General features: G+C 42.9%; 1 protein-coding gene across 2 annotated transcripts; it reads right to left on the bottom strand.

The window, feature by feature from the left end:
• Positions 1–268: 268 nt before the first annotated feature.
• On the bottom strand, positions 269–14,609 carry ccdc149a (coiled-coil domain containing 149a). Of its 2 annotated transcripts, XM_035149660.2 has the most exons (13): positions 14,458–14,609; positions 12,632–12,793; positions 11,814–11,852; positions 10,869–10,976; positions 10,623–10,739; positions 9,561–9,733; positions 8,739–8,811; positions 8,456–8,540; positions 7,603–7,747; positions 6,901–6,977; positions 6,217–6,249; positions 3,096–3,188; positions 269–1,507 (listed from the first exon to the last, which is right to left on the bottom strand). In XM_035149660.2, exons 1-13 carry the CDS (start codon positions 14,518–14,520, stop codon positions 966–968), a joined length of 1,710 nt encoding a protein of 569 aa, XP_035005551.1. In that variant the 5' UTR covers positions 14,521–14,609; the 3' UTR covers positions 269–965. The 2 variants fall into 2 exon arrangements, with proteins under 2 accessions (XP_035005551.1, XP_035005552.1); XM_035149661.2 differs by lacking the exon at positions 6,217–6,249.
• Between the last annotated feature and the right edge of the window lie 1,831 nt (positions 14,610–16,440).

The following is a 16,440-nucleotide window of genomic DNA, read 5'->3' on the forward strand; positions in this document are numbered from 1 at the left end:
TGGCCACTGCCTGTCGTACTCCAAAAATCTGGGTTTATTTTCACGAGCAAAGACCACACCACCAACGAGATGTGATCACGGGAATGATGTGTGAGGGGTTAAAAGGATTCTTGAGTCTCAGTTGTGCACCCAGGCACGACAGACCCCCTCAGGACCCTACGGAGAGGAGGAGGGAGAGGAAGAAACAAAGAAACATTGGGGTGGGAGGTGCAAAAGAATCAGATCAAAAATCTGATATCTGAAAAATACCAAACAGCAATACTGCAGATTTTTTTATAAATTTTTTATTAAATAAATATCAGTTAATATTTCCACATTCTGTATAAGGCACATGTAGTCTCATCCGAATATTAACTTCTAAATGAGGGGGAAATACAGACAATGATTGGTAAGATTCGCCCATACAGATGAATAGACATCAGTAGAATCTCTTACGTTAACATTATTAATTCACACATATCTACAAGACATTCAGGCAAAAGTTTTGGTGAGATAATTTGGAACCCCCCCCATGAGAGCAACGATGGAACGGAAAGTTGATTTGCATCCCCTAGGAAGAGGAGGAAAGCAAACAATTGGGATTATCTAATCACAGGGGGGGAGAAGGAGGGAATATGGAGACCCGAGAGCTGAGGCTGCCATGTTTGTTATTTTCCGAGCTCCACTCTTCCTGTAGGGCATGAAGTTTGCAACTCCATTGATTTCAAGATTGTCTGTTCCTGCGCAGTAACAAGCCTGTCTGGATACAACTGCACCTCCGGCTCTGTCGACGCAGGCTGAGAAGTGAAAGTGTTTTCTCTGTGTTTTATTGACTTAAAAAAAAAAAGAAATAAAAAAAGGGCTGTCGGGTGGAACAGGGAGCCGGTGAGCAGGGGCAACGCTGTGAGAATGCAACGAGGGATGATAAACGCCATCATCGATAAGAACGACGTGGATGTAAAACAACGTCTCGGGTGTTTCTAGGATCATGCCAAGTTGTCGCTGTGACTGGCGTCACCCTGCGCCGAGCCACAGTGAATGTCCCACTCCACTGTACTCGACACCTCTGTGGCCTGGTCCTCGGGAGCTGATATGGAGGCCTTTACGTGTTCAGGGACATTATTAGACTCCTGAGTTTCACAGCACCGATGAGCCACGTCTGAGTTATCGACAGAGGCTTGTTTCATCGGAAGGCATGGGCGGTCTGATTCAGTGGGCGGCACATCCAGCGCCAAGGCCGCCTCTTCTCCCTCCTCCACCGTAGACTCAAGTTCCTCATCTTCAATTCCTTCTACCTCGTGCCCCGCCTCTTCCACCGGACTGCGCCCCTCTTCCCCGTCTTCCATCAGCGCCGCCCTCTCTCCCCCTCCTCTCCTGTCGATCCCATTCATTTCCACCCCCGCTAGTTGCTCCAGACTGTTGAGCAGTGCAGGTGTGTCGTCCCCGCTGACGCCATCTGTGCCAAGGTCGCTGCCAGCGGTGTGGCATTCCCACAATGATTCATCCGAACTTCTGTTGCCTGACACAGCTGAGGGAAGGAAGATGAGACAACCGGTCATCTTAATTGCTCATTTGATCTGTGGTCATCAGAAAACAAGCACTTCTGCCCTATGCTGCACAGCAATGTGTGCAAAACAACACCAACAAATGATACCACAATTATGGGCGCCACTATTGTAGCTCCGGTGCATAAAGGAGGAGATTGGGTGTAGTTTATCGCTCACTTTATTGGCGTTTATGGACAATATATCAGCTGCACCGTAACTCTCACTCTGAAAGGAGACACAGCCCCGAAAAACGGAAGCAACAGCGCTAGGGGAAATGACTGAGAGAATTCACTTCCTCCCTACTCCAACCAGTCAGCAGCCTGCATAGTGACTCCGTTACATGCAATCTTTTGATTGGTCAGGCAGAGGAACTCTACAGGACACCGGAACAGGGCCGCTACAATAAATTGATTATCAGAAAATAATGGACAATGCACCTCTCAATTTCCCTGATATCTCAACTTCCCGATTTTAGAAAACCCCAAATGTATTTATTTTACAAGAATATTGAATAGTAACAGTAAATTACATTTAAGAAGCGGGAACCAGCAAATATTAGGAATTTTTATGTTATAAATTATAAAATTGGTTGTTAAAACAATGAACTGACTATGGAAATGATTGGGATTAATTTCCTGAATGGAGAAAAAAACTAAATGTTTTGATAGAGTTTACAATGGAATTTGAAGGACATGCATTTTATATTTTTGCCCTTGTAACAGTTGACAGAGAAGAGTGACATAATTAGACTTTGGAGATATAGAGAATGAGTCTTAGACTAATGCAAAGAATATTTAGGAACTCGTATTATTCCTTTGCTCTATTATTTTTGTTTATAAGGATGTATCTGTCTGTTGATTCTCAGGGCAAAGGCTGTCTGTCCTTTTATCATTCAGGTTGTTGTTTTTTTTAAGAAAATTAATTTGTGACAGAATGAAAAAGAAAATGAAGAAAAACTTTTCTCTTTTGGATCCGTGCCACTGTGTCAATGTAGAAAGTTATTTCAATTACTTATGTGACTGAAGTGCTTCCATGGCAACAGGCTAAATATAGCAGCAGTGCCCCAGACAACGGGACGCAAGACAAGTGTGACGCCCCGCGTCTCAGCAATAGCAACAGCTTAGTTCTGCTTCTTTCTGCCAAAATATGCTCTCACTTTGGGGATTACTGACCCATATTTGTCGATGTGGAGGCAAAAAGGTTAAAGACTGCACATAGAGTACCCCACTACACACACACACAAACACACACACATGCAAAAACATGCAGGAAGAAAGCAACATGACTGGAACTAGCATCCATATTTATGGCCCCCCCATCCCCTTTCAAAGAGAAGATGGCAGAAGTTTCTGAATGTCAGCGGGCGAGAATTTGCTTCACATTTCCAAAATGCCATGGCATTTGGGCAGCTTGCACCAATGAGAAGCCGAGTGGGGTGGAGGAGGGAATGCAAAGGACTTGGGTTAAACATGGAAGGAAGCGAGGAGCGTTTAGCACATCGTGGCTAATTACAGCGAGGGCTCTCATCGACGGGTGGAGGAGCCTGCACACACACAATTACTCGCTCACCTTTGGGCGGCTGCACGATTGGCTGAGGTGTGGCACGTGTCGGATGAAGCTCTGGTTGAAGGTTGTCGTTCAGCATGATGCTGTGTCGTGTCCCTGTGAGAGCACAACACACAGTCGCTGTTACTGTCACTTTGCAAAGGACAACAAAAAGACAAAGTGATGTGAAAAGTTGTCAAAGGTTTAGGCAAGTTAGGAATGGATGGATGCAGCATACAAAACATACAAGCATGTATGCACTGCAGTGCTTTTACAGAGAAGTGGGTTCAGCTCCCTGTCATCTGTCTTCATTAGTGAAGGCTGCATGCCTCTTAGGCTGACACCATATGCTAATCATAGGAGCCTGTGTACTATAAACGCGACACCACACACACACACACACACACACACACACACACACACACACACACACACACACACACACACACACACACACACACACACACACACACACACACACACACACACACACACACACACACACACACTAACTACATGCCTATAAGTCTGCCCATCAGCCTTTGTCTCAGAGAATCTCCGTGAATAGACAAGAAACCAGGCCCATTCAAGTGTGGGGACACGAAAACAAACAGAAAGAATGAGAAAATGGATGACTGGGTGACGCGAGGCGTGAGAATCATGAATGGTGAACGGAGACCATATTGTTATGAATGCAGTCCATACTGTTATGAATGCTCAATGTTTGGGGAGAGAGAGAGAGAGAGAGAGAGAGAGAGAGAGAGAGAGAGAGAGGGTGGGATGGGGGCTACTCGGATGCTGAGGCTTCTGCAAATAGGAGAGAGAAGTTTTCTGTCGTCTAACAAATAGTTCCTTTACTTCTTTAACAGAGAGGATGATCTCAAAAAAGAACTGCTGCACATATTGTATATTATAAAAAAATTACACAACCTTGCTCCATATCTTTATATTGCACATTTAGTAAAGAGACGTGTACATGTGTTATTATTTCTACTTTTATTGTATATAGGATTTCTATTTTTATTCTTGATGCATTTGCCCCTTGCGCTGCTTCCTCCTTGTGCCTGTGTGTCGTTTGTGGATTTCCTCTATGGAGGATCAATAAAAGGTAGATCTTATCTTATCTTATCCTATCATTTCAAAGGTTTATTTTTTGTAGGCGCATGGCCCTGGGGATGACAATGTTAGTTCACCACTTTGATGGATTTAATGGATTGCCATGAAACTTTTTTGTACAGACATTCACGGCCTCCAGAGGATGTATCCTAATGTTTCCTCTTGCATCATCACCATGGCAAATATTTGTGAATGTGAATATCTCAACAATTATTGGACGGATCGGGATGAAATTCGGTACAAGCATCCATGCCCTCCTCGAACAAAACTTCCACTTTTTCCAGAACTGTGGTTTATGACCAGATACCTGAAACAAACGATTGTATCCCACTGACATGTCTGTGATTTCATCATATATTTCCACCTAGCTCCAACCTTGCTCACAAGAAGAAAAGAATGCATCCTTTCTCTCCAGCCGGCGAAAGACAAAAGAGTCAGCCGTTCTCTAGAAGCAAGCATCTCCTCCATTAGGCCGAGGTAGCTGGTCTGTGGTGTGGCTTTGAGAGGGGGGCTTTCTGAGGACTGACTTTCATAGCCAATAATAAGGTGGTGTTGTTTGTCAGATATCAGGAGCCCAGGCCCCGACTGAGCACAGTGGAGCGTCTCGTGGAGGCTCGCGGCAGGAGGCCCCGGTGGCCTGCTTTAACCCTTACTGGCAGCTTCCTGTCCAGTCATCTCACCATCTCCTCAACGCTCTCTCTCACACGCAGCATGCTATAAATTTGTATGCACCCATCCTGCAAAGATAACAGAACTTTCTGCTTGACGTGGCACCCTAACGTACCAGATCATAAACACAACAAACATGGAGACAAAAAGATGAAACTGGGGGGAAAAAGGTCTGTCACTGCTCAAAAACAGAGCGACACCGGTGCATTCTGTATCCACCTGTCTTTTCAATAGCTGATGCACTCGGGCAGCCTTTTCACTTGCTGTGTTACATATCGTCTTGCAATCATTCCATACTGGGGGAGGGGTGGACTCAGGAGTGGATCTATCAATCACAACTTTATCTGACTCACTGCATCAATGTGATTGTTACTGTTTTTCGCTCCCTCTCATCCGGAGACAATGCAGTCACCCTCTCGTGTTCTCCGGGCCTCAGGTATAGGCGGCCGTGCCGCTCCATCCTATCCTGTTTGCCTTTAATATCCATCAGCCCAACTTCATATCACATCAAGGCCACAGACGCACACATCTCTCTCTACATCTCCGTCTCCCTAACTGTGGTGGACAGCGTGGTCGTCAGGCACTCTGGGCCCTCGCCTACAAATTCGCTAATAACGGCACATTCCCCTAAATGTGTTTGTAATGTGGGCAATCATTTTCAGTAATGGATGCTTGTCAGCTTTATGGCAGTGAGAATGACGGTCTCATGACAGGGCACCTCCATCCAGCCGCAGCCCCACCACCTCTCAGGGCTGGCTCATACGCGACACAACACCTCCCTCCAGTGGGGAAAAGAGGGAGCTATGTTCGAGGCAGACTCTAGTTGAGAGGTAAACCGTGCAATGATCATCTTTTAGTTTAATTTTGAATGGCGGGGGAACATCCTCATATCTGAAAAAACATTATAATGGTTTGACTAAAATGCCAAGACGAGTAAGACATTTTTCTGTTAATCAAAAGTTCTCTCTTCTCTGGCCACTCTGCAACATATGTCAATATTTTAGTCTTTTTGTAACATGATTTAAAATTCTAATTCTGGCCATTTATAATCTGAAAACATTAAAAAAATGGATCAGAGCTCTCCTGCCCTTTAAACATTCCAAGACCCAAACTTTTTTTCCCCTGGGGTAAAATTTAAGACAGATCCACTGGACCAAAAAAGGATCAGTGTGTGATATTCAGGTAGCCTGGCTTAGTCAATACTATCATGAGTGGACACATGAGCGGGTGGTCAATGGAGTCGACACACTGAAAACGGTGGGCATGAGGTGACACGCTTTCTGGGCGTCTGCCCAGATTTGTCCTGGCATGACATAGCGGAGGGCATGGATGGGCTAAGTGGGGCAGAAGGAATACATACTCCCAATTCCCAAAGATACACGGTAGGTCAAGCCTGAGATGCAGCGAGAGAGGAGAGAAAGACACGTTGTTATGAGCATTAAACCTCATTAATGGGAGAAAATGTTAAACAAATTTCAATCACTGTACAAGGTAGAACAATCAGAGAAAAGAGTTCAATTCTATATTCATTAAGACATAAGAGATAATACCAGGGATTCAAGAGTGACATGTTATTAATTATTAAGTGAGTTAGCTGCACGCACACACACGGTCATGTTTGCTAATGGTGTGGTAGGATTACAGACTGGTTATATACAGAGATTGAGACTGATGTATTAACTCATACAAAAAAATCTTCATTACAAATATGTATGCAATAGTAAATAGTCATTTCATTATAAGTGTTGTGGTAATTTAATTTACTGACTTTGTCTAAGTTTTATAATAAAAAAACAAAAAACATAGCGTTTACCAGCTGAGTTACAAAAATGTGTAAAATTGTAAGGTGATTGACATGATTATATTTAACACAAACTCTCTCTTAAGAGGGAATGTGCTGAAAACTCTAACGCCCTGAACAACAGTCCAATCACTGTTATTACTCTGTAATTGTTTTATAGCTGGATTGATCTCTGTGTTCTAGTGAACGATGGAAAGATCGTTTGTGGTCTGACTGTTATATTGTTTTTTGTTTGAGACCCACCTGGAAGGCTCCACAGTCCTGAAACCTCCAAGGTCTTCAGCTTCTTCTCCAGATCTGCAACTCTGTTCCCAAGGATCCTGCAGAACAATGCAGAAAGGGTCAGGTTACTAGGGGTGATGAACAGTGTGTGCCTGTGTCGCACCGTGTAGTGTTTGTCTTGGAGGCGGAGGAGGACTTTTAGTACAGGAAGTCAAACAATCGTTATGCTGTGAGGTTGTTGATTTTAAAAGTGCTTTTTGTAGTCGGCAGAAGAACAGGAATGAGGGGATAGACTATTAATAAAGATGGACGACACACATTTCATTCTACAATAATGAAGCTAAAGTACCCCAGAGATTGGTGCCATCATTTTCTGCTTTTGACGTCATTTGGACGTCAGTCTCAGCTGTCAATCATGACGTTTCACCCCATTTATACAGCATCAAATAACTAGTTTAAACTAAACTTACTGGACAAATGAACACTTGGAACAATCATCAGTGTGATAAGAACTACGTAAAATAACAGACACTATTGTTGAGAAAAATGTATTTAATGTACTATGACTTTTTAGTTTGGTCCACGTGCCATCCACCAATATGGAGCAGGCAAAGTGTATGACCTGTACTGCTGCCAGCCACCAGGGGGGCGATCAAAATGATTTGGCTTCACTTTTGGGAGCCGTCACGTCGTCCGTCTTTACAAACAGCCTGTGCTCAGTACCTGTTGGTGTGCCTCTGGTGCTGGATGACCAGATTCTTCTCATGGATGGTCTCCAGCAGAGCTGTGGCCAGGGACTTGAGGTCAGAGATGGACTGAGGTGTGGCTGGCAGGCTGCAGCCGTGCTCTTCCAGGAGCATCTCCTGGACTAAGTAGGAGAGATAAGCGAGTGTGGAGGTGAAAAATAAGGTTGAAGTAGAGAAAAGAACGAGAGGTGGAAGGGGAGTAGGAGGAGAAACGGATACAAATGAAGGAGAAAGGGTTTTTTCATTGGAAAGCAGATGTGTGCAAAGAACACCCTCTCATACTGAGGGTACTAACCAACAGCCTGATATAATAATGATGCACTGATAAAACTTTCAAAAGACCCAAAACATTTTATAAAAGTGAGAACGGGGTAATATCGCAAGAGACGGGGAGAACAGCATGACAAGAGCAAGACAGAGATAGAAAGTTAGAAACAGCTGTCAACTAGGTGACACTCCTAACTTTAACTCCAGGGCCCACTGTGCTGCTTCTGCCTGCAACTGTCAGTCATCATGGCAGACTCATTTCCCTGCCAGTGGCGCTCTCTACCACTCAGAATACAATTAGTAACCCAGCTGGTGTCCGGTTGGCTCGAAGGATCAGCAAAAAGAAAAAAAAAAAAAGGATTCATTAAATAACGGAATGATTTACGGTGAGAAAAATAGGAAGAATCGGCCGCAGAGTTTATCTGATCAAAAACTGACTGACGTGCTCGGAAACGGAGGTGACGGAAAACATTTCACTCAGTTGCCCGATCAGCTGCGCCAGCATCTATCTATGCCTGAGTTTAAAGAGAATTCAAAGTGAGCTGAGCAGTTTGTGTTTTCACCTTGTTTGGCTGAGAGAACTCCAGTGAGGGGACTGCTGTTTGATTTCCCATATGTGCTGGAGTACTTCCTCCTCTCAAGAGCAGTCTGTGGGGAGGGGCAGACAAAAGAATAAAGCGGGCCCTGTCACGTTTGATGAACACTTTAAATCAAAGTCTCCTCCTTTACTTTTAGTGCACAAGCATAAGAATACAAATTTAGTGAAATCCCGTGAGTTCTGTCAGGATTTATAAGCCTAATAAACAGCATCACCTAAACATGTTAAAAGCGACGCGCCATCTGTACCTTGTACTTCATGATGTTGGATTTGAGCAGATTCACCTCCTCTTGCAGTTGGCTGAAACGATCATGCAAATACCTGCAGCAACAGTGATTAAATTCACGTAAGATTATTGAAGGGGTGATCGACTACATGCAGACACAGATACTAATTGCTTTAAGCTGAAGCTCAGAGAATCATGAATGTTCTGAGTATTAAACATGGGAAATTGCTGAAATAAGATCAGTTGCACAGTGTTACTGGTCTCAAAAAGGATTACACGACTAATACTGACTAGAAAGGCATGCAGTAGAGCGAATTCCTCCAGCAAGGCCCAACAGTCCACACAATGAAACCACATTTAAATTCACTTGATCCCGATTTTTATTTTGGTCTGCACCAAATTTCGCACATTCATAAATATCTGATCACTGATCATGTCTGATTGTTTTTAATCAAGATCCCTGTATTATCATGAGAAATCAATGAAAATGCAAAAAAAAAAATATGTCTTGCAATGTTAAAGACGTAAAAAAAAAAATTACTGGATCTGCCTCCTGATCCGGAGCTGCACAAAAATGTAATGGTATGGATTTCTAATAAATTGATTGGTGAGTGTGAATAAAATATCAAGACATTCAATCCAAAAATGTAGAGAATCAAAGAAAGCAGCTGTAAATTCTGTTATGTTAATCTATAGTTAGAGTTTCATGCAGCTCGTAGGAAACACACGGTTTCTCTAGAAGCTGGTGATATGAAGAACTACAAGTGGATCAGCCTTGGATGAGTGTGACTAATGACAGTGGCCCCGTCTTCTCGACATCTCGATACCTTCGTGTCCCACTCACTTGTTCTCCATGCAGAGGGCGTCCACATCAATGATGCGTGCCTCGTGGTTGCCCAAGATGTGGTTGAGCTCCACATTGATTCGATCGGCCTTCTCCCTGAACACACTGCGCTCCGCCTTCACGTCCTGCAGCTCGTCCGTCAGAGCCTTTGTGAGGTGCTCCATCTCCTCCATCTAGAAAAACGGAAGAGCGGGTGAAAAGTGCTCGTGAGAGAAGCCGCTGGGAGGTTTTAAGGGAAATTCGAAGCTTTGTTGACTTGAGTAGAGTTTGCTGAGCGTGCATTCACTGTTTTCAAGCATTCAGCAACTTAGGAGCTCCAAATGTTTTCAGTGAAGTACATAGAAACAATGTGCCTTGCTCAAAACACCTCAACAGCAGGTTTAAAGGGGAGGCAACAGCACCACAGCCTGAAAAAAAGATAAGAAGCTGAACCTCATAACGGCAGGATGTACTGCACTGTGTGTGTAGTTGAAGAAGATGATAGTAGTCGTGGGTTGAAAGTATGTCCCTGATGCACAATGCAGAATGTGAATGAACTGTATTTTGAACAAATGAAGCTGCTCTAGTTTGAAATCTATGGTGGATTTCTCTCAGTATCATCAGCACAAAATAGTTCCAGGAACTATGGAGCCACAAGAATTTAATTCAGGAACCTAACTAAGAACCCCAAAATCACCCTCTCCATCTTGCTTCTTTTATTCTAGTTGGAAAGCTGACAACATTACAAAGGTTTTTGTGTATGTGAAAAGTCTGGAGAGTTAACTATAATTACAGCCCTGCAGTTTTATGTGTACGCAAACCAGTGCAGTTTTATTCTACACACGTTTCCAGACTTTCTTGTACCAGATTCGAAGAAACTCCCTCAAGTGCCTGAGATGTTGCGTTCATGAAACCAAAAAACGTCTTTCGTAAGGTTACAGTGAGCTTTGTCCATCAAATTCTCAGTTACTCCGTGAGTACCAGTGAACATTTGTAAAGAAATTTGAACGGATTCCCTGGAGGGTTTTTTCTTGGTTTTAGATGATAATTTCCTTGAGAAGAAAATGAGAAAAATGTATGAACCTGTAACCCAGCTCTCTCTAGCTGGAGAACCAGATCCTCACGTTCATGGGCAGCAAAGTGGCGCGCCCCCACCTCCTCGTCCCCCAGCCTCTGTCGAGTAATCGTCATCCTCAGGAGCTGTAGAAGAAACATGCTTAATTTACTGCTTCTCTCAACATCTACACAAGCACTATGTGAGGGCCCAGGTTAAATGAGTGGTATTTAAAGTGCACATGTTAGTGTGTGCGGTGCTCCTGGTCACCTCACCTTGTTATCCCCCTGGGCCTCGGTGAGCCTCTGAGTCAGCTCCTTCACCTCCTCGCCGAGCTGTTTCGCTCGTTCCCTCGAGTCTCGCAGCAGCTGAGCCAGGTTCACCTGGGAGGACGAGTTAAGCATGGACACACGGAGAGGAACAGAGATCTACATGGTCAAAAGACAGCTGGTGACAGGGCTACTGATCCATCATAGAGAGTGCAGATACAACAAATCCCTGTTCAGTGAGGCTACATCTTCTTTCTTCTTCAGCTCAGAGGAATAACACACAGAGGAACAACTGCTAACGCTCAAGAGCAACTGTGAAACAAGAACAGGTTGTGCATCATTGAACACAATGTGAGCCTATACTACTAAATAGATAAAGATAAAAGATCACGCTGAGAAAAACACGCTCAATTATTATTTCTTGGTGATTGCTGATTTCTCACTTTTATTACATAATATCAGCAAAATCAGCTAAAATGTACACAATGAAAGTGTAAAATCTGAAAAAAATGAATTTAAAATACAGTGTTTTATTAAACAAATTGGTAGATGGAATGGCACATGGTCGAGCACATATGTCTTCAATTGAAGATAATTATATAAACTGCTGTTTCCCTGAATCCACTCCACATCCACAGCAGCACATTAGTGGTAGTTACAAGTTTGTAGCCCTATTTACTTTGAAAATGTACACTACATTTAATTCTGCAACATCCGGATTTCTATTCGGATCCGGAGCGGGTCCTCTCTACGGAGGCCACCATGTTTTTTACAGTCGTCCAAACTGGACAAACTAAACACCATTTTAGTCTTTATGGCACCTGAAGGCTACCGCAGGTTCTCCCTCATGTTTGGAAGGGGAGGGGTATTCAGCTGCATGTCACTAAATTCCACACACTGGTATCAATAGCATTAGTGCAAGTGAGAAAGTTCATGAAATCATCAACTTACTTGATTGCGTTTCTCTGGCGGCAAAGAGGGATCACCATCCTGAAAAGATCAAAAGAATAAACTAGAATATTAGATAGACTAGAAGATCACATGCCTCAGCCAGTCATTGTAGTTTCAGTCTAGTTTCAGACTCATCACTGTGACCTTTGACCACAAAAATTCCCAAAAGGCAGAATTGAGATATTATGTTGAAGAGGCTTATAAACATCTTTGGTGAGGCCACTGTGACCTTGACCTTTGATCACACAACTTTAATCCATGAGTGTAAGAGAAGATATGTGCGACATTTGAGGATTCTCTCGAGGTGTTGTTAAGATCACACGTTCACGATGCAAAAGAAGAGATTTGCAAGGTCAGCGCTACCTTGACCTTTGCCCAATAAAATCGTATCAGTTTATCTCTGAGTCAAAGTGAACAAATTCCCTCAGGGCCTTTCCGAGATGTCGTGTTCACGAGATGACTAAATGTGTTGTTTAAGTCCCTCTGACATTGACCTTTGACCTCCACATTCTAACTAGTTCACAGGTCACAGCGACCTTGATGCAACTTAACACACAGTATGTACTAAAATTTAAGAAATGACTTCATGGTGTTCTAGAAATATTGTTTTCATGAAACGAAACCAGAGAACATAATGCTTCTCGCCACAGGCTGTCGCTGCCGTCGAGGGATAAATACAGTAATTACAACATTCTCAATCATCAGATACAACTAGCAAATGTTTTTTTATGCATGTGTTGAAAAGTTTCATCATAGTCCATGAAGAAGCAGTGCAGTGGAGACATTAGAGTGCACGTGGACAAATAAGACCCACTCACAATGAGTTCCCTGTACTTCTTCTTGAGTCCCTGGTGACGCTCCCTCAGCTGGTTGGCCATCAGCTTGTACTGGTCTCTTTCCTGCTGACAGGTATCCAGCTCTTTAGACAGAATGAGCAGGGCCTCTTTCTTACTCTCCATCTTACGCCTACACACCAGGAACTACCACAAATGCGAGGACAGAACACAGAGCAGTGGTATTATTAGTTGCATTATAATGGACAAAGTTAATCACATGGTCATGGTCTCACTGTACGTGTTGATTTCTGACATAAGTCTCCATATAACATTCCTCAATCATGACGACTACTGTATCATCCAGCTTTCTGTTGGCTGTCGAATTTCCTGCAGAGATGGAAATGGCCAGATTACCTGACTGTAAAAATGATACAACCCAGACCAGTTCCCCAGAGGTTGAAAAACACACATACGGCAGCCAAGTGTTTAAAGTGTAGATAAGACTCAGCAGAGGGAACAGAGTAAACCTTGATAGCTGTCAGACCAGCTCATAACCAAATCAAACAGCAGCTGCTGTCACAGAGGTGAGTATACTGTGGTAGAGTGTGTAGTAAAGGTTGTAGAGTGGTTTGTGGCTCAACCAAGCTATTCCCTACCTTTACCAAGGAGGTTATGTTTTCACCCTTTTCAGCTCTTTTGTTATCTTGTTGGTTGGTTAAATGGTTGATTGGTCGTTTGGATCACACAAAAACTCCTGAACAGATTTATATGAAAGTTGGTGAAAGGATTAATAAATAAATCAGATATTCCAAGATAGATGCTTTCTTGGCCCATATCCCATCCTTCCCACAAGTTTTATGGAAATCCATTCAGTAGGTTTTTTGCAATCCTGAAACTCTAGACTCTGTGCTGCCTTCTAGTGGATGTATTGCTTAACAACCATGCCAATGTATAGGTGCATGGAAGTATGTGGGCAGTGACTGTTATATCCTTTAAAGGGATAGTTCACCCAGAAATGAAAATTCACTCATTATCTACTCACCACTATGCCGATGGAGGAGTGGGTAACGTGTTTGAGTCCACAAAACACTTAATGAGTCTCAGGGGTGAACAGTGTTAGAGCAGAATTCGACTCGAAACAAGGTCATTTACACCGTGTTTTAAGCCTAAAAGTCCACCTGAAGTGGCTAAGCTAGTGGACGTTAGCATTTCCGACAGTCCCTGAATGATATATCAGAGGACATTTAGGCTTAAAACACGGTGTAAATGACCTCGTATCGAGTCAGATATGAATGTCGGGCCTTGCGGACACTTGGATGACACCACACGGGCAGTATGGAGGAATTTTATGTTTTTTCTGTTGTTTTTCTACAAATTTATCACCTTTTTCTTCAATTGTACTGATTTGGCTGCAACGCTGTTTACCCCTGAGACTCCTAAAGTGTTTTGTGGACTCAAACACTTCACCCACCCCTCCATCGGCATAGTGGTGAGTAGATAATGAGTGCATTTTCATTTTTCTGTGAACTATCCCTTTAATCGCTCGGGAAATGGAGCCCAACAGAATTCTTCCCCACGTGTGGCTGCAGAGGGCGCTGTTGCTCGGACACACTGTGGCTTTAACTACACATAATCCATGTTGTCAAATTGTGACGGTAAGATATCATTCAGCGGGTTTAAATGAAATGACTGTAGCGATGTAAACAAGGACATGAGCTCCCACAGGTGGGTAACATCTGGTGCACCCGGCGAGGAGGATGCCATCGGCCTGTAACACTCGCAGGCTCGTTCCATATGGAGCAGGGGAGCGTCTCGAAGAGGCAGCCCGCCTCTGCAGCGCCTGTTCGCGGTCCTCGCCCCTCACTCACCTCGCTGACCAGCCCCTGCCAGTCGCTCTCACTCCTCCGGGAAGACCGCATCGTCCCAGACATGACGCCCGACAGCCCGACAGCCCACAGCTCCGCGCCGTCTCTCTGCCTCAGTCCGAGCCGCCTCCGTTTGTTTACCCTGTGACGTCACTCTCCCGTCAAGCCCACGCGTCAGGAGGCGAGGAAAAGGCACTTCCGGTACAACATGATATCAAAAAGTTGTCGAATAAAACCAACAATTCCTGTGTGATTCTACAGTCGATTTTTAATATGAAACACTGTTTGGCCCATATTATTAGTTAATAAAGCTCTGGAGAACTTCTGAAGAGGAGTTATGGCAATGATGAAAACGTGACTTCCAAAATAAAAGCACACAGCGAACATGTCCACCAAGCTGTGAGCAAATATCATAGGAGAATAAACCAAGAATATTAATAAAATACAAAATTAGATAAGATATGTGTCACTATACTGTGCAAACAATCTAAGAAGCAACTAAACTAATCTCACTTTTTGTTGCTCTTAATTGATTCGTTTTTTGTAATTGATTAATTTGCTCTAAGTTGAATTACATGTACTGTATTTATACCTAAGGCTGTTGCTTTTGCTATTGGCAAATTTGAACGTTTCTTATTTGCGTTTTCTTGTTGTCTCAGAATGTTTTGTTTATGTTCTTTATATATCATAAATGAGGGCTCAACCTCAATATATTCCCAAGTTTAAATTAAGGTTTAAAGAATGAATGAATAAATAAGACAAAACATTTCTCACTTGGATAGATCAAGTTTATTTTTTAGTATAATATAAAAAACAAAATCTTCAACATCTCAAGAATCTAAAATTATTCAAAAAATAAGCCAGTTTTGTGTTCCAGATGATTCAGCAGGAACTGTTGTTGGGTCATTTGAAGCACCGCAAACTTCATCATTTGGGTCTTGGGGCCTTTTCTGGCTTTTTCTTTTTCCTTGCCCCTTCACACTACCCGTTGAGTTTGCTCAAATGATCTTTCAGTCGTCTGAGCACTTCTTTCAGCTTGTCATTCATTGTCATATCTGCAGATTCCAGTATGTCCTCTGGCACTGACATTATCCCTGCTGATGTAAAGATGCTAACAGCAAGTTCAACAGACAGCAAGTTTCCAACTATGCCATATGTGTAGACTTGGATGTCAGAGGAGTATTGATCGTTGACAAACGGAGCAACTGTCCCGCAAAACTTATCAATGAAACTGGGATGCCAGTCATTTGTGATTTGTGTTTTCTGTGTTATCGCATATAGTGTTGACTGAACAGCTTCTAACAGCTTAATATCAGGTTTCTCTTTGCAGCCAAGTCTTTTCAATAGTTGGGGGACTGTTAAATTAGCTAGCCAGAAAAGAAGCTAGCTGGCTAACAGCTAGTTACTATTGTACATATTTCTCTTTCTCACTAGTAATGGATTGTAAAATAAGACTTATGATGCATATCAGATGTGCAAAAGCAGCTGTGTGAAATGTATGGCAGGTGTTCTGTGGTGAATACATACTGTATGGGTCATATTGACCCATGTGTGTAAAAGTGATGTAGAAATACAAAATGTTTGTTCATAAAGTAAGAAAGAGAAACGGAAAATAATGATTTGTGGCATAAAAAAAAAGATATATAATGAATTCTTTGAATATTAAATGATAGAAGTATGTACAAACACCAGGTTGATTATGGTAGAGAAAGCAGCTACTAACTATGACAGTGATTCTTCAGCAGGTAATTTAAAGTCTGTCTTGAAAAGTGCAATGGATTAAGGTATGTACAAACACACCTGATGAGGCTGAGAGAATATAATCTAAACCTACCTATCTGATTCACCTCTGAAAGAAATATCACTACAGGCAGTCAGAATAAAAGCTATACTGATCTGCTTTAACTTATTGTGGGTTGGCCTAATTTAAGTTCACTTTCTTCTTTCAATTCATCAATCATGCTTCTATGGCGAAGCTAGCGTTGA

This window comes from Hippoglossus stenolepis, chromosome 23 (genome assembly GCF_022539355.2).
Source record: "Hippoglossus stenolepis isolate QCI-W04-F060 chromosome 23, HSTE1.2, whole genome shotgun sequence".
Taxonomy (NCBI): domain Eukaryota; kingdom Metazoa; phylum Chordata; class Actinopteri; order Pleuronectiformes; family Pleuronectidae; genus Hippoglossus; species Hippoglossus stenolepis.